The 25,696-nt window shown below is 37.0% G+C and overlaps 2 protein-coding genes across 2 annotated transcripts; both read right to left on the bottom strand.

Annotated features, from left to right (window-relative positions):
• Positions 1–486: 486 nt before the first annotated feature.
• LOC143740110 (neuritin) lies at positions 487–6,977 on the bottom strand. Its single transcript, XM_077232191.1, has 3 exons — positions 6,433–6,977; positions 3,576–3,720; positions 487–1,996 (listed from the first exon to the last, which is right to left on the bottom strand). Exons 1-3 carry the CDS (start codon positions 6,485–6,487, stop codon positions 1,768–1,770), a joined length of 429 nt encoding a protein of 142 aa, XP_077088306.1. The 5' UTR covers positions 6,488–6,977; the 3' UTR covers positions 487–1,767.
• A 4,400-nt stretch (positions 6,978–11,377) lies between these two features.
• LOC143740109 (coagulation factor XIII A chain-like) lies at positions 11,378–24,189 on the bottom strand. The gene is made up of 15 exons (XM_077232189.1): positions 24,149–24,189; positions 22,245–22,396; positions 20,788–20,973; positions 18,802–19,053; positions 18,578–18,696; positions 18,392–18,499; positions 17,953–18,130; positions 17,696–17,834; positions 15,646–15,749; positions 14,641–14,729; positions 14,357–14,510; positions 13,997–14,278; positions 13,315–13,475; positions 13,094–13,230; positions 11,378–12,091 (listed from the first exon to the last, which is right to left on the bottom strand). Exons 2-15 carry the CDS (start codon positions 22,366–22,368, stop codon positions 11,953–11,955), a joined length of 2,172 nt encoding a protein of 723 aa, XP_077088304.1. The 5' UTR covers positions 22,369–22,396; positions 24,149–24,189; the 3' UTR covers positions 11,378–11,952.
• Between the last annotated feature and the right edge of the window lie 1,507 nt (positions 24,190–25,696).

Below are 25,696 nucleotides of genomic sequence, written 5' to 3'. Positions count from 1 at the left end.
CGTTTTAAATTGCTACATTTTTTCTCTTTTGTTTGTCACGTCGACATATTTATTTGTCACTGACTTAAATATAGGAAAGGTCAGTCGACTCTTGAAAAGGTAGGCTAATAGACAATATTTCTCGTGTTTTCAGAATATATTCTCAAGAATTCCCTCGACTACCATTTTTCAATCTGGTGGTTGTTTTCGCTCAGACAGGCGCCTTATATTCTGCGCACTGGAGAATCAATACGAAATGACTCTCTCTCTGCCACCTTATTAATAATGAAACAATAGGCCTACGTCTTCGCGTTCACGTGCTTTCGAGGCGCTGGAAGAGAAACTGAATCCTTTAAGTGCACGTGCACCTATCGGTTCTGGCCATTATTAGCCTAATTATTGCTCCTTATTAACTGACGCAGATATGAGTTGTATCGGCGAAATTAGATATAAAATATATTTTATACGGGTTGCAATCAGGTTACCAATAAAAACAACACAAATATCTTTCAAACAGTAACTGTTTTTATTTAAATACTTCTTTTTAGCAGTCTATTTTATTTACCTGTATAATCAATCTGTTTCTGTTAAAGTATCTCTCTTTTCATTTCACATACATCTCTTATTTTCTTGTATGATTTTGAATATTCAGGTATTTCATATGCAACATCCCCAGAAACGAACAAACAACGAACAAACATCTTCTGAAGGCAGTGAAACGTGGTCTATGCCTTGGCAACATCAAATAAAGCTAGCAAAATTCACTTCATCCATCTATTAATGTCAAGGTCCAGATATTTTCGTGCTACGATACTGTCGGGAGAAATACAGGCCTAGTGTAATTACTGCGTCATTATGAACCACGTGTACTTGATGTAGGCTACTGCACTTATTTTCTGGAGCTGCTTGTATGTTACACATTGATATATGCAACATGGACACTGTAATGTAAAGTGTCGCCTTTATGCTGTTATGTGTCCTATATAAAAAGAGACAAATATTCTTTGAATGGAATAGAATAACATTTTTGGAGGGGAACGGCAACAGTCAACTCACCTCACAGCCTTTTCATGGCTACATTTGACACTTATTTGTTCTATAATAAATCTTTTAAATATATTATTTCTCTGTTCTCGTGTATTCCATTAAATATATGCCTGTAGTCATTCCTGAGGTTTATTTATTATTATTATAATTATTTATAGCTCCCTATATTTTTCTGTATTGGTGGTTCATCTTACCCCAGCCATCAACACATCCATATACTTGGCTTGACTAAAATAAATTTGATAAATGAAAACAAAATATTGACAGAGAGCATAAAACAAACTGATGAGAGAATATTCCTAATATATATTTCTATATGATGGCCGTTGAGAATGTAAAAAGCCTACAGTAATAATAATAATTCATTCATAACAGACGATAATGTTATAAAATACTACGCTTTCAGAAATTCAGGCCGAAACTCAATATCTGATAAATATTTCATAATCGACCCAGAGTCAGGCAAATGTGCTTGAGCATTCCCAGAAGACTTCTTCTTGCCATTGTCTCTTGCAAAAAAAACGTCTTGTTCTCCAGATGAAATAAGCATATAAATCCATTTGGGTGAGGATGAATTTTCATCGTCATTAATTCTTCTTCTTCTTTTATTCTTGTGTTGATGGTTCTCTCTCTCTCTCTCTCTCTCTCTCTCTCTCTCTCTCTCTCTCTCTCTCTCTCTCTCTCTCTCTTCTTCTTCTTCTTCTTCTTCTTCTTTTTCGCCCTCTCTTCTGTTCCCGTGGGTTAAAACTGCATCCACGTGACGAGCACCGAGAGCGCGCTCAGGATGAGCGTCACGCAGAACGGAACCGCAGATCTGCTCGCGCCGTTCCCTCCCGCACACAGTTCAAACAAGCTGCCGCGAAACTCCAGGTTTCTGGACTCTTTTTTCAGCTTCTCCCACAGATCTGTGGCTCCTTCCTGACAGTCTGCCAGAGCAGTGGTCGCGCATGAGTGGAAATCATCCCAGTAACTGCAAGTCAAATGTTTCAAAAGAAAGAAAATCATTATTCATGTCTGGTTTGAGTCACGCTTATAGGCTATTCAATCTAAACATATTATTTCCTATTATTATTATGAATTTTTTTTTTTTATAAAAGTCCTAATTAGTGAAAATAAAAATAGTGGAAAGAAATATTTCTCTTTTGGTCTTTTTTTTTTTAATCATGTGGCATATGTGAAAAGTAGCCTAGCCTAGTTTTGGGATTCGCATTGCTTTCCGTTTAGAAAACGCTCAATTTCGGTTTATGCATTTGTGATTTGTAAACAAAATTGAACGTCCGTTTTCATTTGTTTTTAAAAGAACCACACAGATAACATGAAGTAAATACTTAAACATCGCATTTTATTAGAAAATCTACATCAATTTCGCATGCATTTTGAATATGATTATTCCGACGTTTTGATTGTGCATGTGCATTTGAAAAGTAGGCCTATTTAAAAAGAAAGTTGCACCAACAAATATAAATAGCTACAATTTACTATAGAATTATTAGAAGCGCTGATATAATTCATAGTCGTATGCATGAATCCTTCTGGCAACTGCATGTCCTCATGAAGCCACGTGAAGGAGGAGAGGGCACGAGGGAAACCCGAGTTGTAATGCGGCTCCAAAGGGAAAATCTCCATATCACGTGACTTCTATTGCCCTCCCCATCTCTCTCTCTCTCTCTCTCTCTCTCTCTCTCTCTCTCTCAACTCCCCTCCTGCGCCCCACCCCCTTCCTCCAGCCCATCACTTATTCATTTATTTCAGGAGGAACACACACCCTCATTCTAAACCCTGCATCTACAAATGGACATGCGCATGGTCACAATTAGCCATGTTCCAATTAAACTAAAATAGAATAGAATAGAATAGAATAGAATAGCAGAGCAGAACAGAACATAATATAGTTCAATAAAATAAAATATTTCCAACAGGAAATGCTTTCAAGTCAGACAAAGATAGTGTTACATTTCAATGGTGTGTATGGTGCTTTGGTGTGTATGGAAATTAAATTGAGTATCAGCCGCTTTGCACATCTCTTTTTATAGCTATCTAATATTGTTTAATACGAAAATATGATTAAAAACTGAATTATGCTATCTAAAATCGGGTTGGAGACTATATTTAGAAGTTCAAACAGAAATCATTTCAGGTGAAAATGGAGAAGGAAAGGAAGAGTATATCCAGTCCCTGTAATAAGATACTGTTGCGTTTTGATTCTCTCAGTAGAGGCTGTAAAATAACCGGTTATTTTATAGGGAGGATCGCTTACAATAATCGCACATTACCGCCCGATCTGATCCAATTATGGATGCTGACCTTCGGCCTTGGCGTGTAGAGATGGTTCATCTAATTGTAATTAACTGGAGAAATGTGAATAGCGCATAGCGTCTGCACGGCTCTATTTCTGCTGTCGAATTAAACAAGGGCCCCTTGTGCCATCTGGCCCCTGTTCCCCCTTTCTCCCCACCCTCACACCAGTAAATTTCATCTGTGTGTGTGTGTGTGTGCGTGCGTGCGTGTGTGTTTGCGTGCGTGTGTGTGTGTGTGCATGGTTCCCTTACGTGCAGATGGTCTTAAGATTTTCCTGCTCGTCCAGCTCCTGTGGATAGTTGGCCATGTTGTCTCCTAGTTGAAGCAGGCAGTTGGAGAAACCTTTGAACACTGTTTCACATTTCCCAGCCGCTCGAACTGCCTGCAGCAGATAGGCTGGAAAACGAGAAAGGGTTATTTTTTTAATGTAGCCTATTTAAATAAAATAAAAATAAAAAAACGATTAAAAAAATCGTTAACTTCTATCATCTGACTCTTCCAGAATAGCGTTCGTTTTTTTAGAATTGAATTTGTTGCGATACACTCAGGCTATGCTCGTTCAGGATTTTTAATTATTAGCTGTTGTATTTTCTGTTTTCCGCTCATCTGTCAGTGTGTGTGTGTGTGTGTGTGTGTGTGTGTGTGTGTGTGTGTGTGTTCACTAGAATAATATGTGTGTTGAGCATGAGGGTGGCGCGCGTGGACAAACGATGATGTAATGCTGTACATGAGGGTGGGGTGTGTGTGGGCTTGTGTGAGGTGAGATTTTCATTCTGAGTGATTTGTACTCCCCCTCCCCTTTTTTTACACATCTAGAAAATAGTCTGTTTTTTGATGACAGATCTATTAGGGGGGAAATGAGAAGATATGGACACGGATGCTTTCCTTCCCACTTCATTTCGATCTTTATGTTGGACCGGAAAGTCACAACCTGATCAATTGACCAGATCCCTTTGCTTAACGAACCATAAACGCCAGTGGTGTCTCAGGTTTGTTAAACAACCAGATCTTGAATTAATTAAGTTGTTGCACTGTCCAAATCAGGCCGTGCCTCTGCCCATTAACCACAGAATAGCGCGCACACACACACACACACACACGCGCGCGCGCGCGCCTATATGTCCCTATCAAATCCTTTGCATATATGTGTGCCTAAATTGTATGCAGTACATATTCTGCGTCGATACACTACAGTAATAAGATGTGCATTATGTAGTGTGTAAGTGCACTATATCCTCTGCAATCCCCCTAAATTGCTTTATATCCATTTCATGCTATATGATCCATTAGCTATTAAATACAGTGCATGCTATATTTAACTGTATTCTATTATATGTGGGTATAGCCTACCTAGATTATTTTACAGTTATTATATGATAGGCCTATGTCCCAACATTTGCTATACGTTGTATATGTGATTTATAGGCATTACATGCCATATACATTATTTAATATGCTATTGGTTATATGCATTCCTATATTATACAATCAATATACGATAAATACAAACGAAAATAAAATAAAGATGCAATCATTGTTGTTATTCTGTATCTAATTTTTCGTAAACGGTAAATAGTCTCTGCTGATGCCATGCAGATGAAGCACAGTCATTTCGTGCATTCTTTATCGCCCATAGAATAAAAAAACGCATCCAACAATGACGCAAAATAATGCACACTTAAGATGATCATATTAAATTAAGGATAATATTGATTTCAGGCATAGTGGATTAAATGTGTTACTGAGTAATGCCGCACAGATGAAAGCTTACATAACGAAATATCAAGCTATAACTGTGATTTCGCGGACAGGTCGCCCTTTTCTTCAACACGAAGCGTGTAGCTATATTGAACACTACAACCATATTCCTACAAAATAATACCATACCGAAAAAAACGAAATGCGTAAATGCGCTGAATTGATTTATGGTATCTGCCTCGTAATGTTTTTTTTTAAATCAAAATAATTGAAATATTCAGACCTCAACATGGCGGATATGAGGATGCGAAATACAAAGATGCTCATACAGATAGCTATGTAAAACCATTTATTAATGGGAAGATTTCATATATTTAAAATATCGATGTCTTTGTTTGCTTTACTGGAATTAACAGTCACAAAAGATAGCACTGCGAACAAACATTGAATTATTAAACCATTTCGTTTTAGGCACGATGATCTATATTTAGAAACAACTGAGCATCTAATATAGACTCACCTATCCTACTGTACTAGTGTTCACGAGTCACGACCACTTTACTAGACCCTGTCAGTGTCAAGCATAATCTGTTCAATGAAGTCAGGAGGGGCTTATGGCAAATTAATGTAGTTCAACTAGGTAACGGTAACAGCTTTTCACAAAAAAAAAATACATCGCTAGATTTCATCCTAAATGCACAACATTTTCATCGCAGAGCCCTGCAACAGCACTAACAAGAAAGCATTTAAAAACGCACAATATTACAAAAATATGTCCTGCATTCTTATGTAAATTCTAAAACAGCAATCTCACGCCAATTGATTTTCAAGAAATTACAATTAAATGATAGTGTTTGCTTGTGTAATTTGTAAAGAGACACATGGTAGGCTACCATATAAAAGGCATGATCCATCTAAAAAACTTAGCCTTTGCAAGTTAAATCTGTTAATGCAATTAGGCTACATTAATGCATTTTTCCCGATTTTTTTTTAAATATTGGTTTGAATCTAATTCATTGCGGAGAGGTTCGGCTGATCCCATACTTTCGCCAACTTGCTCCAATACGATGTACAGGGCTTTATTTCTCGGAACAGTCTCCAACATTGAATGAAGAGGCAATGCAATATTGCCCCAATGTCATGCATTTAAAATACAAGACCCAGATCTCTAGCCACTGGCAAACCTTTGAATCGCAGTCGGGACAGTAGCACTACAATTAAAATATCCACCAACATACACTCTACACATAGGCTATACAACCAACATAACGGCATATAACGAAATGTAGCCACCCTTAAATAGCATTAACTACGAATTAGAAGTGTCAAGGTATCTATGAAAAAAATCAAGATTAAAAAGGAAAAATCAGCCCATCCCAAAATACACTACGACAGAAATAATCTACTTACCTATTTGAACAGCAAGAAACAATGAAATATATCTTCCAGACAAAGTTAATCCCATCCTACGTCCAGAAAAACCATTGGACTATATACAATTTTAGATTGTTGTGAGGGGAAAAGATTGTGAAATCTGCGCGCTGAACATCGCTGTTTAGTTCTTGCAGATCTTCAGAAACTCTGGGTTTTTCCCGCTGTCGGCGAGGCGCAGAGAAGTGAAATGGTGCACCCCGTTAAGAGAAGGTGGTAATGCCTCGTGTGTGTTTTTTTTTCTCTCTCTCTGCTTCACGCCCACATCTCAAGCTTGACGTAAAATTCACCGTCGGACTCCCCACTTCTCTATTTTCTCATTCGCTAGACCGGGCTGGCCCTCTTCCCTTCTTCTCCCCCTCTCCACTGTACTGGTATTTCAGGGATTGCGGAGATGTCCACATATATCTGCTCTCTGGTGGTCTCACCTATAGGCTACAGCCTCCTGCATGAAGCTCACACGTGGACCCGTGACCCACATATGGATGCACGTGCAGACTTCATTGCTCCAGGGTGCTTAGAGTGAATTTTGATAGATAGATATCTCGCCAGGTTGCTTGAGGTTGGTTAGCCTATAGGCCATATAGCAGGCTACTTCCTTTTAATCGAGATGACTGTGATGCATTGTGTAAGATCCATACTGTAATTTATTGATTTGTAGGATAATTTATGGAAATGTGACCCTGCCCCGAGCAGTTTTTGCAGTAGCCATATGATTATTTAAGTGCCCACATTTTTTCTTGAGTCTTATTACCTCAGCACTAATCGTTATTGATGATTTGTTTATGACTTAAACACACCAGCAAGGTTACCAAGGTCTGTCTGAGGTGAAACGAGGTAAACGAAGCAGACTGTAGTATTTTAAGGATAATGGACGGGATATTTTTGGTGCATCGTGAAAATTAGGCCTATATATCGACACTTTTAACACCTGAGAGTCTGAGACTTATATCCAGACTTATATCCTTATAAACTTTTTGCCACACCTGTCAATGGCTGGTAACTTGAGAAAATGTTTTTTTTACGACTATGAAACTGTTTTTGCAAAAACATGCACTTATAACACCGAAATTGTAGATAGGCCTACCAATGATATGCACTATTCTTTATTCCAATTTCGATACCACATCTTACTAGCCTAACTAATACAAATTGAAAACATTATTAAAGACAAGTAAACAGTCAGTAGTAATTATAAAAACAAATAACCAAAAAGCAAAGCTTTAAGATATAAGTGAAAGATATAAAATGAAAAGATATAAATTATATAAACAGTGCTTTTCAGGTTTTTAGGTCTAACAGTATTTTTCAGGAACAGAAATTGAATAAAGTAAGCAAAAGTAAAATAACTGCCTAGTCTTTATACTGTATAGATTAAACATCCTTATTAATTCATCCTTGTTAAATTTACCGAAGTTATTCAGTCAAGAGCAGTGAATGATTTCTTTCTTTGTCCTTTGTTGTTTGATTAACATTAAAAAATGACAGCAACAGGAATATTAGGCTGCTGTCACTTATCTAAAATAATGAAACTGTACATAAGTGTTTACTTTCTCAACTGTGTACATTCAATTAAGACATAACGTACTATGTTTACTAGGATACTTCTATGTTTTTTAGATAATTTTGTGTGATTTGAAAAACATGAACGAGAGCTCAAAGGCTTTCTGTGTGCCAGCTTCGGATATTTTGACTTTATACACAGCACGCAAGTAACGAAATGAATTCCCAATTCATAAAAATGGTGAGTGACACCGTTTCATATACTTGCTACGCAGATGTTTAGGCTACTTGCATTTAGCGCTTGTCCCGTGTTACTTTTTGGCCCGCTAACCCTTTATCCCACCAACTATTATATAGAAATGTTTGGTGTCAAGGTGGTGAACATAGCTCGGTCATTGACAAATAAAGCTTCAAAAAGTTTTTTTTTGTTGTTTTTTTTTTTGGTTGTTGTATCTTTTAAAAAAAAGTAATGGATATTTTTGAGTCATGAACAGTGTTTAAACAAGTTTCAGTTGTTAAAAAACATTTCAAAGTGTTTATATTCACAATTTATTTTATTTTGTATGTATTTAGGCCAACTAGTTGTACCAACTGACATGGAAAGTGAACCAACCTACCATAGTTGAACAGTTCTTAGCAGTATTTGAGAGAAATCTACTGATATTTAATAAAAAGAAAAAAGATTTAAAAAAAAAGGTTTCAAATCCTAAAATGATGCCATAGTATTTAGTTTTTTATTAAGACACCATTTTAAATAGGCCTAGTTTTCTGTTCATTTGTTCAGACAGTTGCCCCATCTGACATTTTGGGGGTTTAAGATAACAAAATATAAAATATATTGAAATGTACTAGAAATTCATTCGAACTAAATAGGGTATATCTATATAGGCCTAGAATAAATAGGTCATGCATTTTATTTAATGCAAATTATTTTAAAAAGAAATAATGCACTTAGACACAAAATGCGCGTCATGTCATTGACCCTATAATACAAAATCCTTTATAATACAAAATAAAGAAGTTGATAAAGATGCTCAAAGAAAAAAAATATAGTTATAAAATCATACTTTACATTACAGTATCCATGTTGCATTATTTTAATTTATTAATTTTTTTAAAGATATGATTCTAATAAATGACGTACTTGTCATCATCAGGGCTTAAGTGTGCATTATTTTGAGTCATTGTTGGATGCGTTTTTTTATTCTATGGGCGATAAAGAATGCACGAAATGACTCTGCTTCATCTGCATGGCATGGCTATGTTATAATCTGGAGGTATTACTGAAAATGATATGGAATCTGAAAGATGAGAAATCATTTTATATGGGCTGAAATGAGTTACGTTACAACTGAGAGAAATGTAGTGATGTCTGTATCACTGGGAAAAAAAAGTTCTCACCCGCTGACGTCAGCGGAATTTGTAGCCAACCAATGAGTACTGAGTATTGATGCGCACCAATTTTTTTCAGAGACTTCACTGACTTCAGGAGGAGAATACTAAAAAGTTACATAGGGCATTCTAGCTGAAGGAGAACCCTCGCAGTGAGTAGAGATCGTGTGCTCCTCGATGCTGAGTAATTAGGTCCCCTGACACTTCATTTAGAGTCCAGACTATACAGAGCTCAGAGACTGATGATGCCCTCAGGACAGTTTACAATCTGATCGGATTTTCGTTGGTCATTGACAATATAGATGATTACTAGTCAACATTAGATCAAATGAATGGCGGACTGTATATGTCATCGCGTAAAGCTTATGATTACATGTCACATAGAGCATATAGCAAGATGAGCATTATAATTCGTGCGTTAAACCTTTCGAGAAAAAACGAGCAGTTGCATAACGCAGGCGTAAAAAAACAAACAAAAAAAACCTGCATAGTCTGTTGCAATGCAGGGAGGGATGCAATATCATGGATTTAATTTATAGAGATTGCAATAAGAGTAGCCTACAATCATTAGCAGATTTTTATTCATGTTTTGTCTCCATCTTGTGGCGGAGGTGTGCAACACGAGTTATGGATATGTAGGCCTATTGATATCTTAAGCGATAAGAAGGCACATATTTTGCCTGATCAATGATATTAGACTGCGGGTCTTAGTGGGAAACTGAAAAACTCCTCAGTGAATTGGCAGCTCGTATGAAAACAGAGTTAAATGAACTGTCATTTCGACAGCATTGGGAATCCCTATTTAATGTGTTTGTCCCCATCCAATTACTCAGTAGCTTGAGAGGTTTTCCGTGGTGACTCATTCAGGGGGGGGGGGGTGTTGGGAGTAGAGGGGGTATTCCGGCAGTTACCGACACAGTTCTAAACGCTTGTTTCATTAATATGATTAATATGGAGGGAGTGGAGTTGAATGACGTAAGGCACCGAATGCGTCAGCAGAGCTTTCCTTTTTTTTTCTTGAAAATAGGCTTAGATCTTTGGGAAACGTCACAATATGCAGACTCATACCTTCCCTTACAAAAAAAGTAGGCTATACTTCGAGTTCTTTTTATTGATTAAGCAATAGCTATAGCTTTATGTGTAGCTATTATGTACATTTTAGGGTTTGTGATGTTACTTACCTGGGAGGAAGCTCGTGTAGTAGGCCTACCTATCAGTCGTTTGTTGTAGTCCTTAAAAAGCAATTTCTGTAAAAGAAAATATCTCCCTTTGTTTTGAACTTTGAGCGTCGTGAATTTGAAGATGTTGTTTATGCTCAAACAGCAACATTACACACTAACTAATGTTAGAAAAGTTAAATCACAATCAACCACACATTTAAGCATCCGTATGGGATACAGGACGGTGATCAAAACACAGATGGAGTAGATTGAGTCCATCAACTGCCCCAAAGCTTCACAGTCGTTAAACTTTCCTGAGTCCACAATTCATTCATTAACTTTAGGCTTTTGATATACTGTTTGTGTTATTTTACATTTGCGTAAGCAATCTTCTATCACTAGTTTCTTCATAAGCTAAAGCATATCTTTACGGATGAAATTAATCTCGTCAAACCCCATCCCCTTCAACCTGGCTTAATTTTGGTGTTACACCCATTTTTATGATCCAATCAATTTATGATGGACGATCTATGTTCATTCCTGTAGCTTGTTGCTCAATCATGACGTTAGCAACACCAAGGTCAGGGTTTGATTCCCAGGGAGTGCATGTAAAATGTTTGCTAATTGCTATGTAAATCGTTTTGAATAAAAGCGTTTCCCACATGCATGAATGTAACCGTAAATTATGTTCCACTCTACCGTTTCACTATAGGAAATACATAAAGTAAAATGGGTTATTTTTCCAGAATGTCATTAACATTTTGAATATGTCCTTTACAGTGGTCTGAAAGAATGAACATGATATCATGGTGTGAGGTGTTAATGTCTAAATGAAGATTTGCAGTATAAATAACAAATAAATCCAAAGCTTTCATGCTAAAGGTTTATTGTTAGTGTACATGAGTAAAACATAGTCCATGGCATTGTAGCAGATGAAATCAGAAGTATATTGTTATTAATACACAGTATGTTAATTAAGTTAAACAACCAAAACAAGTCATATTTAACAATTTCAGATAATCTTTTACATTTTTTTTCTAAATTTTAATGGTCCTTTATTATATATTTCATATATAGTGCTCATTTTCTCACACTCTCAGATTTTCGCATGCACACGAGAAAACGTTCGCATGATTGATTGTCGGTATTTAGCTTCCTGAGATTTGGCTTAAAATGCTTGTATTCCTCGGTATCATTAAGTTTACTACAGGATGGTGAACAGTACTCATTAAAAATCTCCCTATTTTCAACAATCCAGTCTTGGAAGGTACAGTTATGATTGTTTTGTAAAGAAAAAAAAGAACATTTGTTTATATTTTGATAATATTAGGGAAGAAAGCAAAGAAACACAACAAAATGGAACTGGGAACCCTTTCCAATCCTTCCTCTCTCTCTTTCTCCTCTGTCCTTTATCTCTCGTTCCCTCGTGGCAATCAGTAATCCGTTACAGCACGATGATTTCCAGCTGATTGGTGACCTGTCTCAGTGCAGCGCAGTCCAGACAGCCAATCAGCACCTTCCTCCCAGGAGTCTGAGGGGTGATCGCTTCAGTGTATTTGACTGAGCCACCCGGTGGAATCTGCCTGCAAGTGGAAACGGATATAGTGTGTATATGCATGCAGAAACAACAACATGCTGGACTTTCTATTGACATCATGAGTTTTATTCTGTACAAACTGTATATTCTAACCCAACCCTACCCATCACAGAAAACTTTCTGCATTTTTACATTCTCAAAAAACATCACAAACAAAAAAGAGGGGCAGCCGTGGCCTAATAGTTAGAGAGTCAGACTGATATCCCAAAGTTTGCGGGTTCGATTCTCAATACCGGCAGGAAATTACTGATTTGAGGTAAACAAGGTAAACAAACAAATCTAACCCCCAATTGTTCCCCAAGCGCTCCAGGTGTGTGTGGGCCAGATCTGGGCTGATACTACGTTGCTATCTGGGGTGTGTTCACCACTCACTTCTTCTCGTGTGTGCACTAATTTGGTTGGGTTGTAACGGAGAAATTCCAAATATGGGTTACCATACTTGGCCTTCACATATCACTAGCTTTAATTTTTTGTTTTTATTAATCCCGACAAAGATTTTGGATATTGACATCTTTGTGTTACATGTGTCCCCATAAAATAGGTTTTACCAGAACCATAAACACTACCATGATTACCTATTTTTACCATGACATACCATGGCATCTGAATATGGTAATGTGTATATTAGGTGTTATGGTATTACCATCTGATTACATGACTGCACTGGACCACCAGTACATTTCCATAATTTCACATGGAATATTAGAAAAGATACACATTTATAGGTTACACTTTGTTTCAAAAGCATAACGTGCTATTAATACTAATGGAACATAGAATCTCAGACATCCCTTAAATCTCCAAACAGACGGAGGACAAACACACACACACACACACACACACACACACACACACACACCTCTCTGTAGATCTGTAGACATCTGGCAGCATTACAATATTGTATTTTAATATGTCATAAATCATCTAATAACTTGTTGGTAATGTCTGAATAATGGAAAAATAAATGTGACAGGTTATTCCATCTTACTCGTATGTTTTAATTCTGGTCTGTATCAGGCCAGGTGCATCAAGGCGGAGCTGAACGTTTTTCAAGATGAAAGTATAGGGATTTCGGAATGACACGATGACCATCAGATCCTTGCCAACCCGGGGTATTCCATTCACCTGTCGATGAATTATAATGACATTAAGGATCAAATGTACAGTATCACACGTGTTCCTCAACAATTGGTCATGAAGGACATATACCTTTATTGTGAGTTCAGGAGGATGGAGAGTGACAACTCTCATTGAGGAAAGGGTCTGTCCGGTTTCCACAATGCGCCCGTACACCACAAAGAGCAAGTTGGCCTGTTCCACCAGGTAGGGCATGTAGTCCACAGCTTGAACATCGATCAGCAGTTTTGAGGCTGTGAAATGATTTTCAGAAATTACACTGAGAAATGTTATTTCTTAAAATGCATGTGCCCTAAAGTCAAGTCAAGTCACCTATATTTATATAGCATTTTTTACAATAGGCCTATATTAATAACAGAAAAATAATGCAACAAAGTTTGTTTCTAGAAGAAAATAGCGTCACAGTCCAAGTTCAGTGATGGATCATTTCTGTTGTAAAAAAATTATTAATTTAGTTAATTTATATATATATATTAGGGGTGTAACGATACACAAAACCCTTAATATATATATATATATATATATATATATATATATATATATATATATATATATATACACACACACATACATATAGCTGCTCTGGAGAAAACAGTGATGTCATCGTCCAGCTCAGTTCAGTAATGGTGTCAATACAGGCAGATCAACAATATTGTTGAATATTAAATTAAATTTCCCCAACTAAGTAAGCCAAAAGGCAAAGGTTAAAAAAGCAACAGTTAAACCTTCAACAATCTTGAAAAGTCAGACTCACTGCTCCGGGGATTCACAGTTGCAGCTTTGTTTTCAATCTTAAAAGTCGTGCTGGTGACGCCTGTGTAAAACGCCACACAGCCAGTGATGGAAGCATTGACGGTGCAGGTCTTGCTGGTCTGGTTGTTAATGTTCAGCGTCAGCTTAAAGTTGTCGCCAATTTTGACGGTCTCGGCCTTGAGCTCGAGGGTCACTCCTCCTGATTCTGGCGGTGGCAAGTAATCTCTGGTAGGAATGCCACGATTCTCTGCATTCTTCATGGTCTGCTTATCCTTTTCACTGCCTGGAGTCAGGAAGAAGGTTGAAAGATTTCACTAGTGTAACCCATTGTCCAGGTGTTATTGGACCAAATAAAACTTACCTTCTGGATATTTATAGTTAGAAGTGATATCCTCATAGGAGTTAGCGTTCACCCTTTTAGTCACAAGGAGCTTTCCCACATACGCTGTGTCCACAGAGAGGATATGTGTATTTCCATACTTATCAGATTGATGGTAAATCACATCACTGTTCAACTGGAGACAGAAGAAAGAGTTTTTCCATTTTGTAAGCGCAATATGCAGCTGAGATTTTAAGATCTTAAAAACTAAAGTGGTTTGTAAATCTAAAGGTTAAAACATCAAAGAGAATTGACATGTTTCTTACCTCTGCAAAGACAAACCTTGCATCGAACGGATAGCTGAGCTCTCCCTCTTTGATGGCATTGACAGACGTTGGGCCACATCGATAAAGACCTGAATGAGGAAAACTATTTTTTATTTGTTCCAAATAGCATAACAGGTAGGAAATAATATATAATATTATTACCATGACTATATGAACACTACCATGACATACCATGGCATCTGAATAGGGTAGCATTTTGGCCGGAAGCTAGTTATTTTATTTTATAAAGTTTTAAATATTTTTAAAGATTATTTTTCTTAAACAAACACATCGCTTTGCTTCAGAAGGCCTTCATTAACCCCCCGTAGCCATGTGGAGTGATTATATCAATCTGATGGTTGCAATAAACTGTCATTATAAAGCTTGGAAGCGTCAGTGTGTTTATTAATATAACTCCGATTGTATTCGTCTGAAAGAAGAAAGTCATATACACCTAGGATGGCTTGAGGGTGAGTAAATCATTTTAAAGTGAACTAGGCTACTCCTTTAATGAGAGAGAGAGATCAGTGAAAGGAGGTATCTCTTATCTCTGGAAAATATTGTTTCTCCATTTAAGTAGGTAAAATATAAATATTATGAGCTTTTCTATCAGCCATTTATTCAGTTTTTTTCATCCCTGTTACCACAATATATACCCATCATAAAAATAATGGAAATATCTAAATATGAAAACCTTTACTAAGGGTTCTAATGAAATAATAATACTAAAAAAGAGTAGCTAGCTGGGCACAAATGTTGTTTTTTAATGATTGATGAACAGTTCACTTTTGTTCAGTCATTTTTCTTACAATAACTTGGTTAACAGCTTAAATGGTTAACCCACCATGGGATATACTCACCATTAAAATGTTTGCCTTTTTTGCCTAATATAATAAGTAATGGGACCCCAATTTCAATTTTCTAAACTATTCTTGGGATAGTGTCTCCTAACTGTAAAAGTTAAGGTTAGAGGAAAGCCTGTGTGTGTGTGTGTGAGGATCATACCATCACTGGTCTCCTGAGGGGTGGAGTCGATCACCTGCCAGCCAGAGAACCTGTCAGGCAGATCAGGCCTCTTCATGTACACCTCGTTCCAGCAGTGGTAGTTCCTGTGAAATACAGTCACATTAGCGTTTCCATTACCCTTTAAATTGCGCAAATTGAAATTGCGAATTAAAAATACGCCCAATAGAAACACGTAAATTTCACAAAAAATCCTGTATATTGCAAAAAAAAGTGTTTACGGTGGCATGGGGTGGTTTTTCAGGCAATTCGAAAAAGGAATATTTCGCAGAACTGCAATGGAAACAGTTTTTTTGCAATTATATTTGAATTTGAATTTATTGAAAGGATAGCCCCTTGAGGTGTAACATCTAATTTTCAAGGGCGTTCCAAAAACACAAACCAAATAATACAACACAAACAGAATAATAATACAGCACAAAACACAACAACCTCACAAAACAAACATACACTAGGCTACAAACATAAAAAACTAAAGAAATGCTCAACCTGCCCCCCACACCCACAAACCACAGTAGAAATACAAAAACTCAACATCATACCTCAGTAACATCAACATAAGGCCAGTTAATAACAGAAATTACAGGTCACCTGGCGTACGTAAAAGTCGATCATTCTTTAAAGAGGGCGCGCGGTATGTTTGGACAGAAGACGAGTTATGAGTTCTTTAATTCCTCAAAAAATTCACGGGAATACCGCAAATCTGTAATGGAAACGCGTCACTAAACAACATTAAACCATCATCAAGCCCATTCCAAGCATGGGGCAGGGCCCTGTGCGAGTTAGAGTAAATTAACCATCATTACCAGTAACACAGAATACTGTTCCAGCATTAATAAATAACTACACAGGAACAAATGAGTAATGCACGATTAACATTCGAGTTACTACTATTAACTAACAAGAAACTCAGATTAACAAACTAGTTAGTAATAGTGCATAGCCGAATGTGGTAGTTCACTATTAACTAATTAATGACTACTATTTTTCATACCTCCCAGGCTACTACCAAGAACTACTATATACAGGTTCATAATTAATATGAATAATGCAAAAATGTAAAATTAATTTCAAAGTGAAGATCACTAGTAATGACTGATGACTGATATTAACAAATCCTTCAGAAGGAATTAGACATTATATGGATCACTATTCAAAAGTGAAAAACATGATAACTCCCTAGTAATGACTGAAGTCATTGTAAACATTTGATGTTTTTGTAAGGTTTTCGATAGTAATTACTTCTGATGGATTTGGTTGCACTTGAATCATGATTAATACTAGTGGATTACCATGATCTTCACTTTAGAATACTGATCCAAATAATTAGTAATTCTTTAAAAGGATGTAGTAACACTTGAGTCATTACTACCCAATACTTTACAAACCCCTCCAAGTTTACAATGACTTTAGTCAATATTAGGGAGTTTTCATGTTTTTCACTTCAGAATACTGATCCAAATTAATAATAGTATCAATAATAGTAATACTTGGGTCATTACTAGTGGGTTACCATGATCTTCACTTTAGAAGTAATTATACTTTTTGCATTATTCATATTAATTACGAACCTGTATATAGTAATTCTTAGTAGTCCTCTTGGAGGTATGAAAAATAGTCTTTACACTCTCAAAAAAAAGGTACAAAAGCTGTCACTGGGACAGTACCCTTCAAAGGGCTTCTAATATGTACCATTTAGGTACTAATATGTACACTTTTGGTACCAATATGTACCTTTGAGGGACTAATATGCACTCTTAGGTACAAAGGTGTACCTTTTGAAAAAGTACTGCCACAGTGACAGCTTTTGTACCTTTTTTTCTGAAAGTGTACCTATCAGACTGTGTATGTGTAACGGACGTAGGCCAGTAAGTGCTGTTGGTGCAAATCTCACTCCCCTGGCCTCAAGAAGTGTGCTAGCGGCCACGGTCTTTAGCGTCCTTGTTGGCGCGCGTGCCTCCCACGACCCGGATTCAAATCCCGCTCAGAGCAGGTCGAGTAGGACCGGTTACATATGCTTTGTGTATCTCACCAGACTGAATCTCTTGTTCGGCTTCGGTCCACTCTCCCGTCTTCGTCCAGCACGATGTCTGTCTTCAGGTTGCCCGTGTTGTCATGAGCAGAGCAGAAGTTGGTGATGACTCGTGTAGGGATCCCGAGACAGCGCATAACTTGGTGGGGCCATCACAGTGTCATGATTACATCACAGTCTTTTTTCCAAAGGTCTAAATAGCCTGAATCTCAGAACCAACAAAATGAACACAAAGAATCTGCAGTGGCCATACTCACAAGTATTCAGTACGCCGGCAAACACCCAACACTGAGCGAAGCACACAGGCACACCCCCTCCTCTAGCATATTTGAGCAGGATTTCAGGACTTCCAGTCCAGGCAGTCGGTGCTGTGCCGATGGAGTAATCTTCACTCCAGCTGCCAACCAGGACACCATCATCATCATTGGAGTTCATCTGAAAATATAACACAACAAAAAGCCTAAATATACACGCCATGTGCATTCATTTAAGACCAGTTGCTTATGAAGTATGTCGGAAAATTTAAAAAAATTTAAACAATGCAGAAACAAACCAAAAAAATTATATCCTATAAACTTATAATATTTGTTATATATGCATTGTTTTTATAATTCTAGCAAAAGTGCAACTGAACTTGATAGAACAAGCTTTTTTGACATTTTGATAATAACTCTTTTTTTTCTTTGTCAATCATACCAGAGCTGATCCTTGCCGAACTATTTGAGTGGCATTTCCACGGTACATTAGTGGTACTTTCCCAACATCCATGACCAAAAGACAGGCATCCAGAACCCCTTGTTCAAACTACAGGAAAACACATAAAACGTTCAATGAAGGTGTCAGTTTGAACAGTCTGTGAACAAGCTCGAGAAAACTGCCAACCTGTCCAAAGTTCCATGTACGGGAGGTAATGTTGTTGAATTCTCCATTGTAGATGATCCCCACATCATTCATCACATACTCCTGTCTGTCGCTTTCTCTGGGAATGTACACCTGATCCGCTTTGATGCAACATACACAAGATACATGCATTATCATCACATCGAAAATATTAAACTTTGTTGCTATCCAAATCAGAGCGCAGCAAGTGTTGTACTCTTACTCACAGGGGTCCCAAGGATTAAACAGCACATAGAAATCGGTGTTACTGTTTCTCGCAGTGCGCTGTTTTCCAAAATCACTCACAACTACAATAAAGGTTTGGAACCGGCCAATGATGCAGCTGGCGTCTGGTGTTACGCCAACGGTCACATAATTCCCTCGTATGTCCACCACACGACTCTTCCAGCGCCCGACCAGTTTCTCTTTTCCGATGGACAAAACGATGTAGGTGCCCTTGTTTTCATCAGGTGTACTGCCTGTGAGGACAGATATATTCTAGTATTAAAGAGAACCTGTTATGCATTTTCAGCTTTCTTTGGTGTGTAATGTTGCTGTTTGAGCATGAAAAAGCTCTGCAAAGTCAGAAAAGTCCCTCCAGCGGGAGTTCTTCTCTATATCAGTGTCAGTGTTTCTGAACTCCCTGAAACGCCTCCATTGCAGTCTTGCGTTTCTTCCGGGAACGAACACGTCACAAATATTCCTCATTTAAATAATTAATATGCAGATAAAGGGGCGGGGCCTGGTTGAGTTAGTTAGTAGTCTGTTGAAACTGGCGGTTATGGTAAGGGACGGGACATTTCCCAAACACTCTCGAAGCACTTGAGCAATCACAACACACTGATCCAGCTGACCAATCAGAGCAGAGTGTGCTTTTCAGAAGGAGGGGCTTCACAGAGACGGGAATTAAACAGAGCGTTACTAACAGACTGGGAAGAGTGGAGCTCTAACAATGAAGAATATGGGAAAATTTTTATGTTTTTTGAACATTCAAGCATGAAAACCTGTTCTAGTAGAGCCCAAAAAAATCAAGACTTCGAAATATGACTTCTTTATAGGATAGTTCACCTGCCAAAAGTGACAATTCTGTCATAATTTATATGACTTTCTTTCTTATATGGAACAAAAATGATGTTTTAAAGCAGTTTATGAACTGTTTTTGCTCATAATTTAAAAGTCAGCAGGGTCCAAAACAACACTGGATCCCACTAACTTTGATTGCATATAAAAAAATAAGTAAAAAAAAAAACCTAGTGCTCTGATATGTTTGGCCAAGCTGAGTTAAAATCTGGCTAGGGGGAAAAACACACAAAAAAACAATGGTGCTCTCATGATCGCCTCCAGCAACGAGGACCAAAATCTCACGAGGACGTCTTCCCACAGGAAAGCAACTGAGCCGGCAATAATAAACGCAAAGCTGACATTGAGACTGAATTAAATGGTGCGGCGACAGCCAAGGGAGCATCACTTCAATCATTCAGCTTGACTTCACTGCAGCATGGCACTACGGCTCTGGGTGATGTACGTAAGTCTCTAATGAAGACAGGCAGATGTATTCTCAGGTATCATTGTTTGTCTGAGAGTTACGTCCAGTCCATTAATGGTCATGTTCCTCCCAAGCATTAAAAACATCACATATGTAATTCCATCTCAGTATGTCTATTTCTGGTTCACAATTTGTAGCCAAGTCATTCAGACCTATTTATGTCTTGTTTTCATCATTTCTCTTCTCCTCCGCAGTGTGGGCACCTCCACAGCTTTTGTCAGGTTCAATATTAAATATACACAATACCATGGGTCACCACACTCTCTTTTCTTAAAGGGATAGTCCACTCTAAAATGAAAATTGTCATCATTGACTCAGCCTTAGTGTAGTTCCAAACCTGTATGACTTTCTTTTGTGGAACGTTAAAGAATATGTTTTGGGAAATTTCTCAAATTTAAAGTTTTTTGTCAATGCAAAGGTCACCAAAATTCAATTGGTTACCAACATTCTTCAAAATATCTCAAAGTCATACAGGTTTGGAACGACATGTGAGTTTTGCGTGAACTATCCCTAATAGAGGCACAGCCGCTCTCTGCTGTCCGTTTATCCTACCATAGTATCACAGTGGAGAAAATACCATTTTCCGTAAGAAGCACATTGTACAAATTCATGCAAAATAGTTTTCTCGTGAGGGTTGGAAATTATATGGTTTAAAAGATCTGCTCACCAATCAGGAACTCCATCTGCACATTGTCCCACTGGTTATTGAAGGGTTGGTCAAACCTGATGGTGATGAGGAATTCTTGATTCCTGCGCACTAAGAGGTTGGTGTTCTTGTAGTTACTGGTTTTGTGAGCTCTCTTGTTCTCTGCTGCACGCATATCAACATCCAATACTGAGAGAGCTTGCGTTGCTGCAAAAAAGGTGAAATGATCTTGTACATGATCTTTTGAATACCAACATTATCGCAGTTTTAAACAGAATATAAACTAATAGTTTCAGAAAAAAAATCGATATATATATATTTATATATATATATATATAAAATGGTGTGATATTTAAAGGCATCCTTTCTCTAAACTTATTGGTTACTGAAAATAGATGAGCATCTACCCAGCTAACAAAAATATGTTCTAAGAACATTTGCCTAACGTTATGAAAACTTTATTAGTGAAAGTTCTCTGAACGTTCAGTTTATTAAATGTTTTCAAAATGTTGCACATGTTAAGGAAACATTCCATTTTATCATTTTGCAAACATTCTGGGAAAGTTACTTTCCTCTGAACATTCTGAAAGAAGTTGTAACATTTAAATAGTTGGTAAAACTTTACAATAAGGTTCATTAGTTAACATTAGTTAATGTTTTAACTAACATGAACTAACCATGAGCAATACATTTGTTAATGTATTTGTTAATCTTTGTTAACTTTAGTAAATAAAAAAATACAGCTGTTCATTGTTTGTTCATATTATTTCACAGCGCATTAACTAATATTAAGAAGATTTTAATACAGTATTAGTAAATGTTGAAATTAACATTTACAAAGTTTAATAAATGCTGTATAAGTGCAGTTCATTATTAGTACATGCTAACTAATGTTAACTAATGAACCTCATTGTAAAGTGTTACCAAAGTGCGTATCTATACAACAAATGTTATTTCTCGTGCCATTTATACACCAAAAATAGTTTTTGCGTACATATGCTACGCAGTTTTCGCTTGCATTTTATACAAAATAACATTCGTGGTATAGATACTCACTTTCATGAGATTGTGTTGCAATAAGTTAGACAAACGTCTAACTGATTTAAAAAAATAAACATAAAAAAACATGAACGAAGAATAAATAATGTTTTTGTGTTTAAGTTTTGAGAACATTATTAAAGACCAGATTTGAATGGACGTTCTGTTAATGATACTAAGAACATTTGTCATAACTTTGAGAGAACCTTGTCGGAACATTAGCCAAGTTTCTGAGAACGTTCCTTGTTAGCTAGGCTCAGTTCGGCAGTTGTTAACTGTCTCTGACAATTTGTGTGAAGATAATAGCAAAGACAACAGAGCGAGATTCTCCTCTTAGCTGGGTACACCTTGACCCGTAAATGTGTTGGCATATGAACAATTGTTTCACAGCAAACATCTCAATGGAATATGAATGAATAAGAATACAAATAGAACTTTACTGGGTGCTCTTGGTGTCACAAGCTTGGTGTCAAACGCTTCGAAATTCGGTGGTTCATACAGATCTGAGTTTGACTTGGCAAAGTGAATACGGCCCTTTCCAGAGGACCAATTGAGATTAGGCATGATGGACACAAGATGTCTTGATGTTTGCCTGGAGGACAGATCATGGTAATGTTAGATTTGAAAATACAGAGAATTTTGAAGTATACAGATATTTTGTGTGTCTGAGATATACATCTGTGGATCTTGCCAGATGCAGAGGCAAGGACAGATAGTAGGTGTGTGTTTATGCGTCTACTGTACATGTGTGTTGAATGATCAAGACTTTATCTGTTTCTTTCTGTCTTCCCCTGTGGGAAGATACTGATGCAATGTGGTGTTAGACTATTTTAGGAAAAGAAAACTCTCAGTGAAACTGTGAGAATCATAAAGCACTGATGAAATATCATTCTCAACTCAGCAATGCGGTAGCAGCAGCAAGGGCCTTCCTGTCATACACTCATCACAAAAACATTTCTCTAAAACATTACCTACTATTCAAAAGTTTGAGGTCGGTATGATTTTTAAAAATGTTTTTGAAAGCACACCAGTGTGGCATTTATTAGATCCAAAATACAGTAAAAAGAGTGTTTTATTTTTTTTACAGTAAAAATCCTTTTATTTCAGGATACTTTGATAAATAGAAAGTTGAAAAGAACAGCAGTTAGCTTTTGAAACAATGTGAGTTACGTAATCAGCTAACTTTTTTCAAGTAACTAGTAATGTAATGCATAACTTAAAAAATTACAACAAAACATACATTTTTTAAAATAAATAATGCAAGTAACTTTATATTCCCTGTCCCCGTGTTGAGATAAATAGTGAGTAAGTGCAGAGGCATTGTGTCATTTACTCTTCTCACTTGCAGACAAAACAGATTCAGTATCCCTCAAAATGAAAACAGGGATATGCAAACTTTTTATGCAATCCTGCAATAGTTAAATATGTGAAATTGCACAACTATATTTTATGTATTTAATCTCACTTTATTAACCAATGTCCTTGTGGTTGACCTTTGATAATACAATTCAACCAAACTAATAGGCAAAATTGACATCACATTTGTGTTTAATTGTCAGAAGTAAGAGTGTTGAACTTTCTCCTGATTCTTCTGCGATCCAGAATGGCATCACAGCTGATAGGTTTGTTTGAGCTGCGCTCTTTCCTTATTCATTTCACTTTTGGTGTGAAAGGGCCTTTAAATCTGCTAAAAAATATATCTTCTGCTTTTTTACTATCTATTTTTCTTTTCTTGAAAACAAACAAGCAAGCCCAGCCCAACTGAGAAAAGTGATGCATTACTTTCCATTAAAGGTTTCTAAGTAAACACAATTATTTACTTTTTTAGGGAGTAATGCAATATTTTAAAGCATTACTTTTAAAAATAACTTTTCCCAGCACTGGTAAAAAAATGTTTTACTTAATAGCAATTACTTTTGTTTTATGTCTCAAATCCCAAGTTATGTGTATCTAAAGTGGGAACAATGGTGAAAAAAAGTCTACACAAGCTCAGAATAACTGAATATAACTGAAATAAATCACCAATGAGTTGGATGAACATTGAAAAGTGTCATTTTATTTAATGTCATTTTAATATGCAGTGCTACATAAAACCCTGATAAGGTAACACTGAATAGATGCAAATCAAGATTCCCAGCAGAAATCTGGAAAAAACAACTAAACATTTCTTTGTAACGGAATTTATACAATGAAATGTTTAGATTAGAATGTTTATTTCAAACGTGCACTTGAATTTGGTAATGCTAGAGAAATATGCAGAAATTAGTTAAAACCTACAGAGTTAAAAACTTAAGGAAAGTTATTCCTAACTGAAAGCTAGAGTCATTAAAAGCGTTGAACTCACGGTGTGTGTAAAGAGGAGATGTTCTGCTGAGGTGAGGAGGCTCCAGGCTGATGTGCTCATGAAGAGCTTCATGCTGATTAATAAAGGCTCAGGACTTCCTCTTCCACTGAAGAAAAACACATCCATGGAACCAGAGCGTCCAAAGTTAAGATGATCCCAAGATTAGGTCAGTCCGACATACAACTCTGTGACCTTGCTTCTGATTCCTGATGACAGCAGCATATTACAGACTGTAAATAACATTACAAATATTCAGACAATTAAAGTGCTCAAAATAAAATAGTTTTACCAATAAAGCATAGTAGTAATCACTGAAAATATGAAGCATGTTATGATACTAATTTAAATGTAGCGGGTGACATCAAGGGAGTAAAGTTGTGAATCAAGGGGGTGTGGTTAGCCTAGTATAAAGCTCAGTGGTAGGAAAGAGGATAGTAGTTGCGTTTGTTTCTGGCCGGCGGAAATCGATTGACACTTGTGGTGTTCATATGCGAGAGGTTCGCCTGTGGATTTCTTTGGATCTTTGAGACAGCTCTACGGAGCCCATTTGTTGCTCTTGTTGTAATTGAATTTGTTTTGTTTTTTTGTTTGTTTATTTGGTTTGGGTATATTGTCTAGTCCGCCCGGGCGATTGAGCTGGTAATCGGGCCCAAAAGAAATGGGAAAAGCCTTTGGGGCGGACTAGTTTTCTTTCTTTTTTTGTTTGTATATTGTTTGTTCCCCCACTATTTATTACTGCAGCACGAGGATGCTACTGGCTTAGTGTTTGAACAGAGGAGCTACTTTTGCATGTCATTTATTTTGGATTAACTGAGTGATTCACAAAGTTTAGTTTGATGAATTTAACTTATGTTTTTTTTCTGATTGCGTTGATTCTTATTTTGCTGGGTGGTTTAGAGGCTCCTTCTGTTCGGGTAGTTTGTGATGAAAGCATCCTTGTGTGTGCGATATACTTTTTGTGTAACCCAAAAATAAACCTTGATGATTTTTTTTTTCTATTTAATGAACCTGAGTCGTGTTTTGTTTAGTTAACGGTGGGTCATGTAACATAAAGATTTATGAACCATAACGGTTATTCATTCTTTTTGTTAAAGAAGTCCATATTTCTATTTTATATGTCAAAAGAATACAATTGTTAATGGTCAATTCATCAAATTAACCACTTCATTTGACTGGTTGAGGTATTATGCTACTTCCAATTGTCCCTTGCTTTATAAGGTTTACCTTTGAGGCCTGAAACTATATGTAATGGTCTTCAGCAGGAGTGCCCTTGAGAGCCACCAGAGGGCACTCCACATCAGACTATTGTCATTCACAAACTACATCTCCCATAACTCCCTGCCCGGACTCTTCATGTATTATCACATTCACCTGTGTCTCATTACCTTGTTTAGCTCACCCCATAAATGCGTAGTTTTCTCATTCATTCCCTGTGAAGTCTTGTTTATTGTTTGTCCTGCATTTCTGAGCGTGTTTCTGTCCTGGTTCTCCTGTGTCCTGTTTCTTCTGTGTCCTGTTTCTCCTGTATCCTGTTTCTCCTGTGTCCTG

The sequence above is a fragment of the Siphateles boraxobius genome, unplaced genomic scaffold (genome assembly GCF_051911475.1).
Source record: "Siphateles boraxobius isolate OS27281-9 unplaced genomic scaffold, OSU_SipBor_1 169, whole genome shotgun sequence".
Taxonomy (NCBI): domain Eukaryota; kingdom Metazoa; phylum Chordata; class Actinopteri; order Cypriniformes; family Leuciscidae; genus Siphateles; species Siphateles boraxobius.
The sequence above is the reverse complement of the archived record's forward strand: the minus strand, read 5'-3'. Positions and strand labels throughout refer to the sequence as shown.